The sequence below is a fragment of the Anser brachyrhynchus genome, assembly GCF_964034855.1.
Source record: "Anser brachyrhynchus genome assembly, chromosome: 3".
Classification (NCBI taxonomy): domain Eukaryota; kingdom Metazoa; phylum Chordata; class Aves; order Anseriformes; family Anatidae; genus Anser; species Anser brachyrhynchus.
In genome coordinates this window covers 94,413,699-94,427,983 of record NC_137696.1, presented here as the reverse complement: position 1 = coordinate 94,427,983, position 14,285 = coordinate 94,413,699, and the positions used below count along the sequence as shown (strand labels likewise).

The following is a 14,285-nucleotide window of genomic DNA, read 5'->3' as shown; positions in this document are numbered from 1 at the left end:
ATTTCAACAGTCTTACCAAAAAAATTCTAGCAGTCTTTTATTTGGTTTTCTTTTCTAAACAAATCTTGGCACTGTCATCCAGTCAGCTCTTTTATGTTTTCCTTAATTAAATCATTGTGATTCTACATTTTCTGTAAAGAGAGCATTATTTTATGAGTTAATATCTAACATTGTATTCCTTTCTTTGTTTTCTTTTTCTTTCTCTTCTACCATTGGATGCAATGCACTGGCACTAGTGAACTACAGCCCTCCCTTGACAGGGCTAGGAGTGCTAGTACCAACTGCTTGAGACCAGATACTAGTTTGCATTCACCAGAACGAGAAAGGTATAAAATAAAAACTTATGAATTTCTTGTCATCTGTGCTGGTGATTTTTATCAGTTTTGTTTTTCTTTATATGAGTACTCTACATTCCTGTACATTCATGTCTGCTTTGGTATTTGTAGACATTTTTGCTCCTATATTCATGTATGTCGTGTAAATTGTGTCTTGGAGCTTATAACTGCTTCTGGCTTCTTTCCTTGTTTTAGTTCAAGCTGATGTCATTGTTTGCAGAAGTCCTCAGTATGCTGATAATAGCATTGCAGTGTTAAGTATTTTGATGAAGTACCACTTGATTGTTAATCTTCATCACCATTTGCTAAAATGTATTACATTTATTTCTTGCCTGCTCTGTGGATTGCTAAAAAGGTGGTGACATAATTTATAAATTATGTGACAAAACTTGTATTTCAAACCTGAACTGTAGTTTGTCTAGCAATGTATTTTCCGTAAGACATCCAGCCAAACTTCATTGCTTCTTTAATCTAATCTGCTGCATCTGCTTTTGCAATTACAAGGCAAGTCACTGCATTGAGATTTCTTTTCACTCTGTGACATTATATTAAGGCTCACATAAGTCTTAAGAAGATACGTTTGCAGTTTAAATGAAATATTGTTGTGTCACTTGTGTAGGCTTTTTTTTTTTTCTGAATCTTTAATATTACAAAAGCTTGCTTCAAAATCTTAGGTGAACTAAATACTATTGGTGTGTTTGGCAGATGGGATTGTTCCACGAGGGAATTTTTCATCACCTGCTGTTTTTTGGCTAAGAATTATACTGTTTTAGGGCGAGATTTTAGCTTTGCTAAAGGCAATAATAGGTTGCAGTGGACTATGGCACAATTACAATTTCAGCAGTTCAGTGCATAATGAATATGGTGGTTAATTATGTGAAATTGCTTTGTCAGTCAACCCACAGTATGGTTATGAAAACTGTTGCATCATTTACATTATTGTGGGAGAGGACCTGTGAAGAAAGGCTGTGAGAACTTACTTTTTTCTTTGAGATAAGGTTTCTCTTGTTTTTTTCATGGCTGGGGAATTTCCCTTTCCCTCCTCCCTCACTTCCTGATGCTTCTTGATTGGAACTGTTCTGTTCTCAAGCTGTGCTCCTGTTGGATAGGACTGACTCATGTCCTGCTGATATATCTCAACTAGATCTTCGCTAGTTCATTCCTTTTTAAGATAAAGCACAAGATATCATAATATCATATCTCATATGTACCTGGTTGTCCAAAACAAAAATTTTGACAAAAATAAGGCCGCCCCCAGCAAAACACAGGATGCCATTCTAGACTTTTTAGAAAATTTATTGTAGTATCCTATTACTATGTGTGATAGATATATACAGTAGTATTCATCTGTAAGCAGCTATTTAATGCAACAATGTATGGATATAAGCAGTGTATGTTTTGTAGTTTCATTTCAAGATGCCAGACATCAAGCTGAATATTCGAAGAAATGGTAGTTGGCAACTGTAAAATATTGTAGTTAAAATGACATGCTCAAAACTCAAATCTAAATCTGTCACTGATGTTAACTATGTCTATTGTGTCTTTATGATTCATCTATATCAACTTCTGCCCACTAGGCACCAAATAGAATCAGCAGCATTTCTCATGTGCTCCTCATAAAGAGAAGTGGTTAGTCTGTGTTAGTGGCCTCTACTTCTACTAAGCGCTAGATTTTGCCAAATTGTCTCTGGTCATGATTGAGAATATATGCCCATCTCTGAAATTTTTACATCTTTGCTTAATAAGTCCTAGAGGATGACTAAAAAGTTGCTTTTCACTTGGGGTCCTTCATGGAGGTGCAGAAAAGCTCTTTTTTTATTAAATTCATGTTCTGTATTTCCATGATGGTTTTGTTGCAAATAAAAAGATGTGTGGCTTTGTCAGAGGATTAATGACAGGATGACAGGATTTTTATTTTTATTTTTATATTTAGACATAAATGGGTTGTATTTTTTCCTCCCTAACACAGTCCAATTTGTGGAGGAACATATTATATTTATCCACCCCCCCCCCCCTCCCCCCCGTCACCCATTTAATCATTTAGTTTGGGGGTAAACTAATTTTAGAAGATTTCCTACTCCACTGTTGAATGTCTGCTAACACTTTACTGTAAGTTTAGTTGTCAGTTTCATGTAATGATAGAGGAGTCTAGTTTGAAGAACAGGAATTAAGTTGAAGGAATGTAGAAAGCATTTATGTCTGTGCTGAGCAAGATAAGCATTAGGTACTTAAATTACAGTAACACACGTTCATTGATGTTACAGGTTCACAAAGCTTTTAGGAAAATCTTTTGGAAAGCAAGTATAATGAAACACTCTGATAGATGATCTAGAAAAGGTTGTCTAGCCTTTGTTGCTGGAGACTCCTCAAGAAGAGATTATACAACCATCTGTCAGTTGTAGCTGGTCCTGCTTGTAGCAAAGAGAAACACTAGGGTTTTGTAAAGTCCAATTTGTAAAGCACTAGTTTTTAATCAGTATACGTGTAGGACCTATGCTGAAGGTACTGTTAGTTGTTTTCATGGCTTCTTTTTTATATTCACGGAATGGAGTTGTAGATTTTATTTTAAATGTAGGCTTTAAACCCTCAAAATACACAGACAGAATTATTAATGTGCCACTATATCTTTTCTTGAAAAAAATTATAAGTATACTTACCAGTGGAAAATTCTTTCTACCCATTCTGCTAGATCTTTTGTCTGACAGGGTATAAATTAGATTATATTTGAGATCAAGAATTAAAATGGTCCACCTGATTTTTTTTATTTTTTTTTAACAAAATGATACTGACTGTGTGTGACTGATTGATCATAGAGCCCTATTTCTCCATGTTAATCATTTGGTGAAAACACTTAAAGTCCAAAAAATATAATTTTTTGTCATTTGGAATGATTGGAGTAATTATTGTTTTTTCAGATGTTGCTGTGTCGATAAAAGTTGTGTCAATCCACAAACACTGGCAGAAAAGTACTTTTAGCAATATATATAATTCGAGGATATACAAGTCTTGTTGCACTAAATACAAACAAAAAATTCCTTTTCTCCTTCTGTAAGCTATGTCAGTTGAACAAGGAAAGTCTGTATGATTTGACTAGCAAACTGACCTTGCCCTGATACAGACAAACTATTTTAATTAAATGAAATAGTTTGATACCGAACCTAACCCTTCATATATTTCTCTTTGACATGGTGTACACTAGGACATTCAAAAAGGTCCAGGCTTTACCAATTCAGTTGCACCATACCTGTCAGATTAATTTATTTATTTTTTTGATCTATCCCTAGTTTTTTTGGTCAAAATAATCGTCTTGTTGAGGTTTGTGATGATTTACAAGACATATGTTAGTTTATAAGATAGACATAGATACCCTCTAAAGCCATGAAAAGTTTTTTCTGCTACTACTTCCTGTAGTGTGAGTTTTCATTGTCTTCTTCAATGTTTCTCAAAATCTGTTTTTTTTTGTTGTTGTTTTTTTTTTTTTTTTTTTTCCCATGTAAATTGTGTACCATGTCCTAAAGCAGTGACATCTGTGTGCAAAGACCAGCCTTAAGTCAGGAAAACTCATAGGCATAGGATTTATGTGCAGTGTCCAAAACCAATTTACCTGTGTTTTCTCATCATAGTAGCATCTTCCCTAGATTATCTGATGATATTTAAGACTGTAGTAAGTGATAGTTACTTAGTAATATGAAGTATGGCTTATTGACATGAGTTTCTTATGTTGCAACAAATTATCGCAATAGCAGTTAGCACAAAGTCAGTGATACAGATTGGTAATGCTTGTATGCTTTGATCCTAAGAGGTTTAGGAGCACACTGAGGAGCAAAGCCCGGTGATTAGTTCATGTAAACAGCCTGCTTGTCTGCAAAATGTGACCAAACTTTGTTAGACTCAACCTGAGGTGATTCACTGAAGTAGGACTTAAAACATTTCAAAGATCCCTAGGATTTGTAATGTTGGCTGGTCATTACCACCCAAACAGGATACAAAGCTGAACAATTGCCTATTAGCTACTTATAAGTAGATAACAGAATGGTTGGAACTGTCATTTGATCCAGTTAAGACCTGTCCTGATTTAATGTTAATTTTTGTATTTTTTTTAGTAAGTCTGAAGCATTAAGGCATTTATATTGCATGCCTGTAACAGCAATGTTGATCGTCATTATTTACATTTAAAATTATGCACAGTAAAATAACTGCTTGCATTAGGTATATGATGCATTGTGTTTTCAGTTATTTTCAAACATGTAAAGGAATAGGTTATTGCATGTTTGTCTGCATTGTCTACTCACAGTCATTAAAAATTTGGTGAAAGAGCATGTTCTCAAAGTTCATACTGCATGACATAGTTAATTCTATAAAATGCTATTTGATACTTATAGTGGATATCAGCATATTAAGGGCTTTGAGTGCACTGATGCATTAACATTTTCTTTAACTCTTGCTTTGGAGAGAAAAAGAAACTAGCTGCTTACGATCTATTTCTTCTTGAAACTTCTGATCTACCTCAATGTTCAAGTTATGCTAATCTCCTTGAAGGCTTTGTTATTTGCATGTTCCATAAATCAAACCCTTTTCCTTATTGCGTGGACTGGAAGGATGCCTCAGAAAGTGAATATTACATAGTTTTGCAGTGTTAACATAAATGTTTGCTGTTTTTGTAAATTAGTATATTTTGATTTTTCGAAATTGTTACACGTACACTCTTACAACCACATAACATTACATCAAAATACACAAAAATGTCAGTCTTTTGTATACTATATATGTAATTGTAAATTAAATCACAGAATCACAGAAAATCCTGAGTTGGAAGTGACTCACAGAGATCATTGAGTCCAACTCCTGGCTCCACACAAAATGAGATTTTTAAAGAAAAAAAAAACACATAAGACACTACTATTCATTCACAATCTTGACTTCTTTTTATTTTTTATTTTTATTTTTTAATTTACCTATATAACAATCTGCTGTCATGTGCTGCAGGGATACTGAGAAATGATCAGAAAATTAAGTTGGCCGTATACACTTTCAATATATATTTTTAAATGTAAAAAATTACCTGGTACTTGTACACAAATATGTGCAACTTCGTTGCAGCTAATTAGCTTACCTTTACAGTATCTAAAATTGTTTACAGTAAATACAGTATTATTAGCTTTATTAAATTAACACAGTAAATTAGTATTAGCACTAGTACTTTAAAGTTACCTAAATGAGTAACAGAATTCATTGAGAAGTGTACCAGTGCAAAGCCCTCACCTTAACCTTTTAATCTTCCTGATTCTGCAAGAGAACTTTATTGGGAAGTAATCAGTGCTGCCATACTGCTCTAAAACTTGAACTCTGGTTTGTTCAGCACTGCTTCAGTATGAGAGTTCTTGACATATGTGCTGCTGCTAGGAAAACTTCAAAGGGAACAGAATATGAAGAAACAATTGTCTCAGGGGGTCGTGGTTATATCAGTTTTGTGATATATATAGTTTACTCAAAAGTGTAGCTCTTAAAATGTGCAGAATTTCTTATTAGTAGGCATACAGTACATCCATTACAGTCAGAGCAAGACATCTCTATAAGCAGATGAATGGAACAGAAAATGACTCTCTCTGTGTGTTCCAGAAAATGGTCACTTTATGCCTCAGAATTTTTCATATAATTCTCAGTCCCACATTTTTACCAAGGATGCATTTTTCAGTAGAAAGAGTTAGGAGAGATTAGCTTAACAATATGCCAGCCAGCGGTCAATAGAAAATGCAGTCTTTACAAAGCTTTTAGAATTACAATTTTCTATGGAGATGATAGGCTTTTAGGTAGTCTAGCTTTGGAGAACATTTGAAAACTTATTGTACACTACATGAAAGTTTTAAATTAGTCAAAATTCTGCTTCTTTGGGAGTACATTCTCTTTGTTTCATCTGAAATATTTCTTCAGTAAGCAGCCATAAGAATAGTATACCAGGAAATTAGAAAACAGAAAAAATAATTAAATGACACACTTTCATTACTTTTTGGGGTATTTTTCCAGTCCCAAATCGCATATATTTAATTTTATCACAAACTAAATATCCTGTTTTTTTCCTGTTTTATTGAATGGGCAAACAGGGGTAGATGGTCCCCCTCCCTAGAGAGGAGACGACCTACTAGTCCCAGGATTCATATCGAGCATGCATCTCCGGAGGATGACAGGTACTAGGCAACTCCTCCCAGTCAAAAAGTGGCTTACTGCATCTTGCACTCTCAGAGGAGTATACTAAAATTTAAAAGTATGCATGTGTTTAGAGAGAGACCATTAAACTCCAGAAGCCCCAAATAAAAATAACAGCTTTAGATATCATCTCTGCATTTTATTGAACTGTTATAAAGCACCTAGGAAGTAATGTCTTTACAAATTTTCTGTTTGCCGGAGCAGTCACAAGCCATTTAATAAGATGGCTAATACCACAGAACATCATCTCTTAATGTTCTTCAGTCTATTTTTACCTGCTTCTGTAATTGGCAGTGGCATTTTCTCTGTGGTGCTTTATAATATGATAATGTACTTGTTGTAGAGCCTGTTTTTTTTTAGGTGTCTATTTTAATTTTTATTGTGCTTTTTGTTTTTGTTGTTGTTTTTTAACCAAAAAAAAAGAGCCATGATATGTTGGAATTGTTGGAAGTTTTGGTAATACTTACTAGTTTATGCATATAAAAATTGGTAGTGTTCTTAAATTCTGTCCTAAATTAGGATGGTCGTCATGGAACAGGTTTTCCTAACAAGGTAGGTTTTGTTAAAACCACCAGATCTTTACATACATTTTAATGTTGAATACCAACTATGATTAATAGAAGTACCTTTCTTTATTTTCTTGTCATGAACTTTCTACTCTAATTAGTTTTGATGTTCCATTGCTTTGACAGTAGTAATTTTTCGTATCTCTTTTTTTTTTCTGATAAATCTGTATAATTTTTAACCAGAGATTATATTTCTACTGAAATGTAAATTCGACATTTGCCCATTAACTACTGTAATGATTTTTGTGTTACAGTAAATGAAAGGATGCAGATGTTTTGTGTAAATAACCCCTACTTCAGTAAACCCTTATGAAGTTGTTCTTAAAACTGTAAGGCAGATACATGGATAAAACTTTTTCAATTACTTTAAGTGCCAGTGGTTTTGTTCTGCTTAAGAATACATTTAGTAGTACATTTCTACTATAATTTATCTTGTTTGCTGGATACTGGGTATATTCTGCCAATACAAGCTGTAGAGAGTGTGAAACTCGTTACTGTGTTTGCATAACATTTCTCTTTTACTAGAGTAATTAAAAATTATAGAATTAAACTTGTGAAAGATTTTTTCAAAATTTTTTCAAAATTGGCTGTTCTTACAGATAATTTCTAGGTATTTTACCAACATTACTATTGAGCCCTCTTATGGGATAGCTATTGACAGCTTACAAATGTACTTTGTATGTTTGGGGCATTTTAAAACTAATTTCTCTTCACATTTTTCAAGTTGATGGAAAGACTTTTTGACTCAATGGATCAGACTTGATGATAAAAATTTATTGTCATTGATTTGATTAGAATTAAATCATAATCATATATCAATGAAATTAGGTTTTCATCTGAATGCTGTCATTCTTAATGCAGGATTATGAGCATTCAGCCGAAGTTCTGCAAATGTATCAAAGGCTGAAATCATCTAATACTGCTTAGTACACAAATTGCAGTAAAGCGTCTGTAAGATGTAGAGTATGTTATTGGCAAGTTTTTGAGTCAGAGAAACAGCAGTCTAATTTTCTTAGTGAAATCAGTGCCTTTATGCGGTTGGAAGTCTTGTGGATAATCTAGTCACCCAATGATGCAGCCAATGATGAACCTAGAAACAGTTTAGATTAACCCCAGTCCTGATGATTTTGCAGCCTCACAGATGAATTTCTCCCCAATTAGCAGAAGTTACAAGAACATTGGTCTTTTCTCATTGCATACCCAATGGAGATTAACAAGGATTCCAAAACACACTGTTTAGAATCGTAGAATCATAGAACGGTTTGGGATGCAAGGGACCTTAAAGATCATCATAGGTTCCAGGAGGACCAGATCCATGATCTTGCCAGGCACAGAGGTGAGAGCGACTGGCCTGTAGTTCCCTGGGTCTTCCTTTTTTCCCTTTGTAAAAATGGGGGTTATGTTTCCTCTCTTCTAATCAGCAGAAACTTCACCGGACTGCCACAATTTCTCAAATATGATGGACAATGGTTTAGCAACTACATCCACCAGTTCCTTCAGGACCCATGGATGTATCTCATCAGGTCCCATGGACTTGTGCACCTTCAGGCTCTTAAGATGGTCTCATATCTGATCTTCTCCTACACTGGGCAGTTCATCATTCTTCCAGTCTCTGCCTTTGCCTTCTGGGGCCTGGGCCATGTGTCTGGAGCTCTTGTCAGTGAAGACTGAGGCAAAATAGTCGTTAAGTACCTCAGCCTTCTCCATATCCCAGGTTACCAGGTCTCATATTTCCTTCCAGAGAGGGCCCCCAATTTCCTTAGTCTTCCTTTTATCACCAATGTACCTTATGGAACCTTTTCTTATTGTCCTTGATGTCCCTGGCCAAATTTAATTCTCAATGGGCTTTGACTTCCCTAACCTGATCCCTGGCATGCGTACATCTCTGACTCCCCTTATTTCTCATGCTACTTGTGGTAGCATAGAGTCAATTAAGTTGGTACATTTAAGTTTCCAGAGGCAAAAAGATCAACTAAAGAAAGCTGAGCCTTGTGGAGCTCAAGTAATGTTTTTGAATTTGAACCTTTTTTGCCATTTGGTCATCCTCTGAGGTGAAGTGTTTTCTCCTGCCATCAGCCACACACCACATGGCACAGGGTGGTGGGACTGGGCTTTTCCAAGGCATGCCATTCTACACAGTTCCGGAGAAAGCATAGTTCTGCTGTAAGGATCGTCAGCAGATGAGTTATAGTAGTCCATGTTTAAAGCCCACCTAGTGTGTAGAGTAGCAGCGAGGGAATCAAAGGTGCTTCACCTTTGTATAAAATTTTTATCTTTTAAGTTTAGTTTCATTCTGGTTATTTCCCACACCTTAATTTGACAGTTGGCCAGCACCACTCAGTTCTGACATTTTTGTGTTTTAAGATGTGCTTTTATCAAATTGACAGCTGATGCAGTGGGTGTCAGGGAATGAGTATCTGATGGATCAACAGGGATAGCCAGCTGACTGCTTACCACCACTTTCAGATCATATTTTCAGAGATTAATTGACTTCGACAGATGTCCTCTTACACTTCATTTGAGTACATTCCAGAATTATGTTACAAACTGGTCCAATTTGCATACAGGGTGCAATCAAGATCTATTCCTGAGTACATTTCTTAAACATATGACTTATGCATTATTTCTAATTTTGGTCATTTAAATTCAGTATTCACAGCATGGTATTTGTTGAAAATTATTCATAATATAAATTTTAGTAAAGATCTTGGCAAGATTATTGTTATTCTGGAAATCATTCACTGTCTGTATCTGAAAAAGTGACTCGATATACCTTGAAAAGATGCAGACATAGGTTATACTTGTATTTTAGTGTTAAGAGTTAGCAAGTGTTTGGTTAGTATCGTGTTTTTCTTGACATTTTATAGAATAGCTTTTGGTTTGAATTTGCCAGCTTTATTGTTAGGAGGGTTTTTGTTTGTTTTTTATACTAGAAAATAGAATTTGAAAGTCTCTCTAAAGTGAAATACTCTGGTAACTGGAGAACTGTGAGACTGAAATCGTTAAGTAGTGTTAAAAACAAGGAGAATGAGAGTTGAGCATTTAATGGTAGGTGGGAATTTTATTCAGATTGTTCTTTTTGAGAAGTCTTTGTATTAATTCAGCATATAACCAAGGCTAGATAAAATAAGCCTTTTATAAATTATTTCTCATATGCATATGAGAAATAATCATGATATAATAATAAGAGTACATGTCTAAGAGTCATCTTGAAGCAGCAGTGCAGTGGGCTGGTACTTCTGGTACGTTCATGAAGAGAACTTAAGTTGTGCCGTACAATGCCAATGGCAGGCTAATTTGTCCTTGATGATTCTTTCCCATCCTTTCAGCAACACCATACCACTTAAATCAGGGGATCAGTTTTGCAAGACATGAACTGAAGTGCTAGGAATGAGTGTTAGGAGCTGCCAAGATTTCAGAGCAGTCGTGGCCTCCCAGTTCATGTACCATGTAGATCCAGCCTTTCGGAAATCTTCAGTAAAATAGGGAACTATTAAATGTGACATTTTTGATGACTTGATTTTTTTTTTTTTAATAAAAATGGCATTTTGAAACTCCAGGAATAGTAATTTTTAGTTTTGATAGGAATATTATTGCATTTCTGTCTGTAGATTTTGCTTATACTCAACAACAATAAATCTTTTGAGGCTCATGTGTCTTTTGCACATGAACTGTGAATAGCTTTTCTGTATATATAATATGTATATTGTTCTTGTCTGTGCATAGAGTAATGATTTATTGATCAGTGATTTGTTATGACATTTGGGACATTTAGGACTTTAAGAGGAGTTTTAGTGTTTGCTCACCATATTGAAAATATAGATACAAATTTAATATGTACCCTAGGTTATTAGTAGACTGCAAATTTTGCTGAGTTTACTCTTATATTGATCAAGAAAAAGAAAATGTTTTATGTGATATATTCCATAGCAAGCTAATAATAAACCAACAAGCTAATAATATCTATGCCAAATTGAAAGCTGTGAACAAATTCAGATGTTCTTTAACAGCTTCAACAGAAATGAAAATAATATAGGAATTAAAAAATATCCTGAACACAATTTGATTTTTTTAAATTGCTAAGTTTATTCTGCATTTGCTATTGAATTGTTATTGTTAATTATGACTGTAGTAGAACAGTTGGTAATAGAATATCAAAATATATGAAATTTGCTTGTGTTTTCAGGAGAATTTTATAATATAATAGCAAAATATTTTTATTTTTTTTTCCAAACTCCTAAGGGGAAGAAGTTGTATATAGGTTTATATATTAGTCTAATGGATCATACTGTAAATTTATTCTCAGGAAGGATAATGACAGCTGTTAAGCAGCAGTGTTCCTATTCATTGTGTAATGCATACATGCTTTTAAAAAATGTATTTTGACTCTCATTCTTTACTTAATTGCATCTTAGTTTCTAATATCTAATTATTCTAATATCATGTCTCAAAATTATTTTAAAATTCTTTTAAAGTGCATGGATTAAGTCAACAGAAGGGGAAGTGAGAAATACAGCCTTACCAAGTAGATAGTGCCTTAATGCTTTTGGTTTATATATTTGACTGCATGTCTCCACCTTCACTGCATGTGACCATCTCTCTGTTTCTGCTCATTCTGTCCAAATTCACATCCATGTTTCCAAATTTTGTGAAGAACAAGGACGCTGGAGTCTTGCATTCCAAAACAGGACAGTGTAGACCACCTAAGTGCTAAACCTGGAGCAGCACAGAGGTATTCTTATTTACTCAAATCATAGTTCCAAGTAAATGAGGTATTGGTTATAGTTACACACTACGAGTATCTTCTTCATATGCTCTGCTTAATACTTTCACATAGGGTTTTTTCTCTATATATTTAAGTACATGGTATGCATGTGTTGTTCATAGATAATATTTCATTCCATTTAAACTACATTTAAGAGGTAAATTTGAATATGACATGAATGTCCTTTTTATCCTCAGTGCACTCTGTGCATTTTATATGGGCATGGAAGGACAACTGCCTGTAAATATGTACCTGCCAATGTCCAGATAGAGCTCAAGCTGAGCCAGTACTGCACGTGCTGTAGCATGCTGTTGAGCTATACAGGATGCATACAGCATCATCTTAGCAAGAGGAAGGAAACAGAAAGGAAGATGTCATTTTAAACGTATTTCTAATGTGTGCTGCTTGCAGTGACAGCACGGAGAGCAGAGAAATAATGATGTTGGGCTCACTACTGTTGTTTATTACTTTTGCCACTTTTCACAGGAAGGCATTTCCTACCCTTGGCTTTTCCATACTACAAACAGTAGTCACTATGTGCTCTTTTTCTCCATTGCACTTAATGCCACAGTCTAAGCAAGTGACGTAAAGGAGTAAGGGGAAAATAAGTCCCCTAACAAACCAACGAGAAAGTGAAGAGCCATCATTTGGGAGATCATGCTGCATTTTGTGGATCTAACCATAAATTCAAATACTTTGCTCACCTTAGGGCTCAGTCAAATCTGCAGCATTTGTGTTTCCCTGTGTATCCACCTTGTATTTGATGTGGTAAAGAAAAAAATAAGTAATGGGAATATACTCCAGAAAACAAATCTGGAGAAAGCTGTTTGAGGATAAGGGGGATTTAAATTTTTATTCTAAGAGATTATTTTTTGTAAGAAAGTATATATTTTTAAAAACTGGAAAGCATCAGGTAGTGACCTCTGCTCATATATATATATATATAAAAAAAAAAGAGCCTTTTTATTTTTCTGCATTTTTTCCTTTGTTGTGATTCATTACTGTGTCACAATACAACGCTAATCAAATATTACAGTGAAAATACACTGCGATTATTTTCTTTGCATATAATTTGATGCTACAACTGTTTAGGTATCTTCCAGTTCAGATATTGGGTTAGTCTTCATAACCACTGAGGTTTAAAATTAAATTTTTATTCTTTAATATAATTTTTACCTACTTTTTTTTGCCCACAGTAATTCTTTTATGTCTAGGCATAGAGGTTGATTATATGACTGTGAGTTTCTTACATGTTTCTTTGTCATCTTTCCTGTGTAATATTCAAGTTGGGGTTTGTCAGCATTTCTGATCTAACGAGTAATCATCACTCCCCTTTTTTGGCCACTCCTGAAACTTTGTATGCACTTTTATTCTGAAAGACTAATAAACACTGATGATTATCAGAGGTTCAAATTGTAAATCTTAATTTGTAAATGCTTGTATTACCATGGGTAGTAATGGAAATTTTGGAACACAGAGGACTTGCCGAGATTTCCATGACCTATGTAAGGAAATTAAATAAACTTCTAACCTATTTGCATTGATTAGGTAAAAAATAGAATTGTTTTAAACCATTTCTCAAAATCTTCACAATTTTTAATAGAATGAAATTTTTGAAAAGCCAAGTTTTTATTAATAAATTGACAGCATTAGTTAAATCTGATATGATGCAGTATTTGATTTGATTTTGAAATTTAGATTTAAAACCAATTTTTAAAGTTTATATTTTAATATTACTCATCCTTTCTGCACCATTTTTTTTCCTGCAACTTTTTTTTTTTTTCCTGCTGTCTACACTGCATCTATTTTTCATACTATCAAGAGAGGACTAAAAGACCTATGAGAGGCATTGTGTCTAATCAGATAGGGGCTGTAAAATGGGAGCTAGCTGTATATGCAGTCAAGATTAATGATGTCTCCCTATTTTGGTACCTCATAACCTTCATACCATCAGCCTCAGTCAAAGCTAATCAGGGCCCCGTGCTTTAAACCCCAAGCTCACCAGCCTGTTCATGAAGAAAGTTGTCACTTTTCCATCTGTCAAATGTTTCTGTTATTACCTTTGCAATACGTTAGTAAATATGTAATCTTCATATTTTTTGTATTCTTTTTCTTCTTTGTTTATTTCTTTTCTGACATGTCATTTTACAGGCAGTCCAGAAAAGTGGAAAGATATAGCAGCCAAAAACAAACTAGGAAAGGCTCCACAACTGAAACAGAAAGGTAGGATTGATGAATGATTATAAACACCTGTTATGACTGAACTGATTCTGGTGTTCATAATATACAACTAATACTACTGTTAAAGCAGAAGCTGTGTAAGAGTACCAAAAGCTATGTTGCCTTAATTTACAATATTATTTATATTCTCTATGTTATTATCACTACTTCCTGTGTTGCTCTACATATGACATT

The 14,285-nt window shown here is 34.3% G+C and overlaps 1 protein-coding gene across 40 annotated transcripts in view; it reads left to right on the top strand.

Moving 5' to 3' along the window:
- The window catches only part of RIMS1 (regulating synaptic membrane exocytosis 1), a 318,659-nt gene that overhangs the window by 208,673 nt on the left and 95,701 nt on the right, over positions 1–14,285 (top strand). For 22 of the 40 annotated variants that reach the window (XM_080587724.1, XM_080587685.1, XM_080587707.1 and 19 more), the window contains 4 exons: positions 237–326; positions 6,437–6,520; positions 11,760–11,837; positions 14,022–14,093. In XM_080587724.1, the coding sequence (XP_080443850.1) occupies positions 237–326; positions 6,437–6,520; positions 11,760–11,837; positions 14,022–14,093 (324 nt within the window). The remainder of the gene's footprint in view (positions 1–236; positions 327–6,436; positions 6,521–11,759; positions 11,838–14,021; positions 14,094–14,285) is intronic. The other 18 variants (XM_080587725.1, XM_080587699.1, XM_080587698.1 and 15 more) reach the window with 2 other exon arrangements.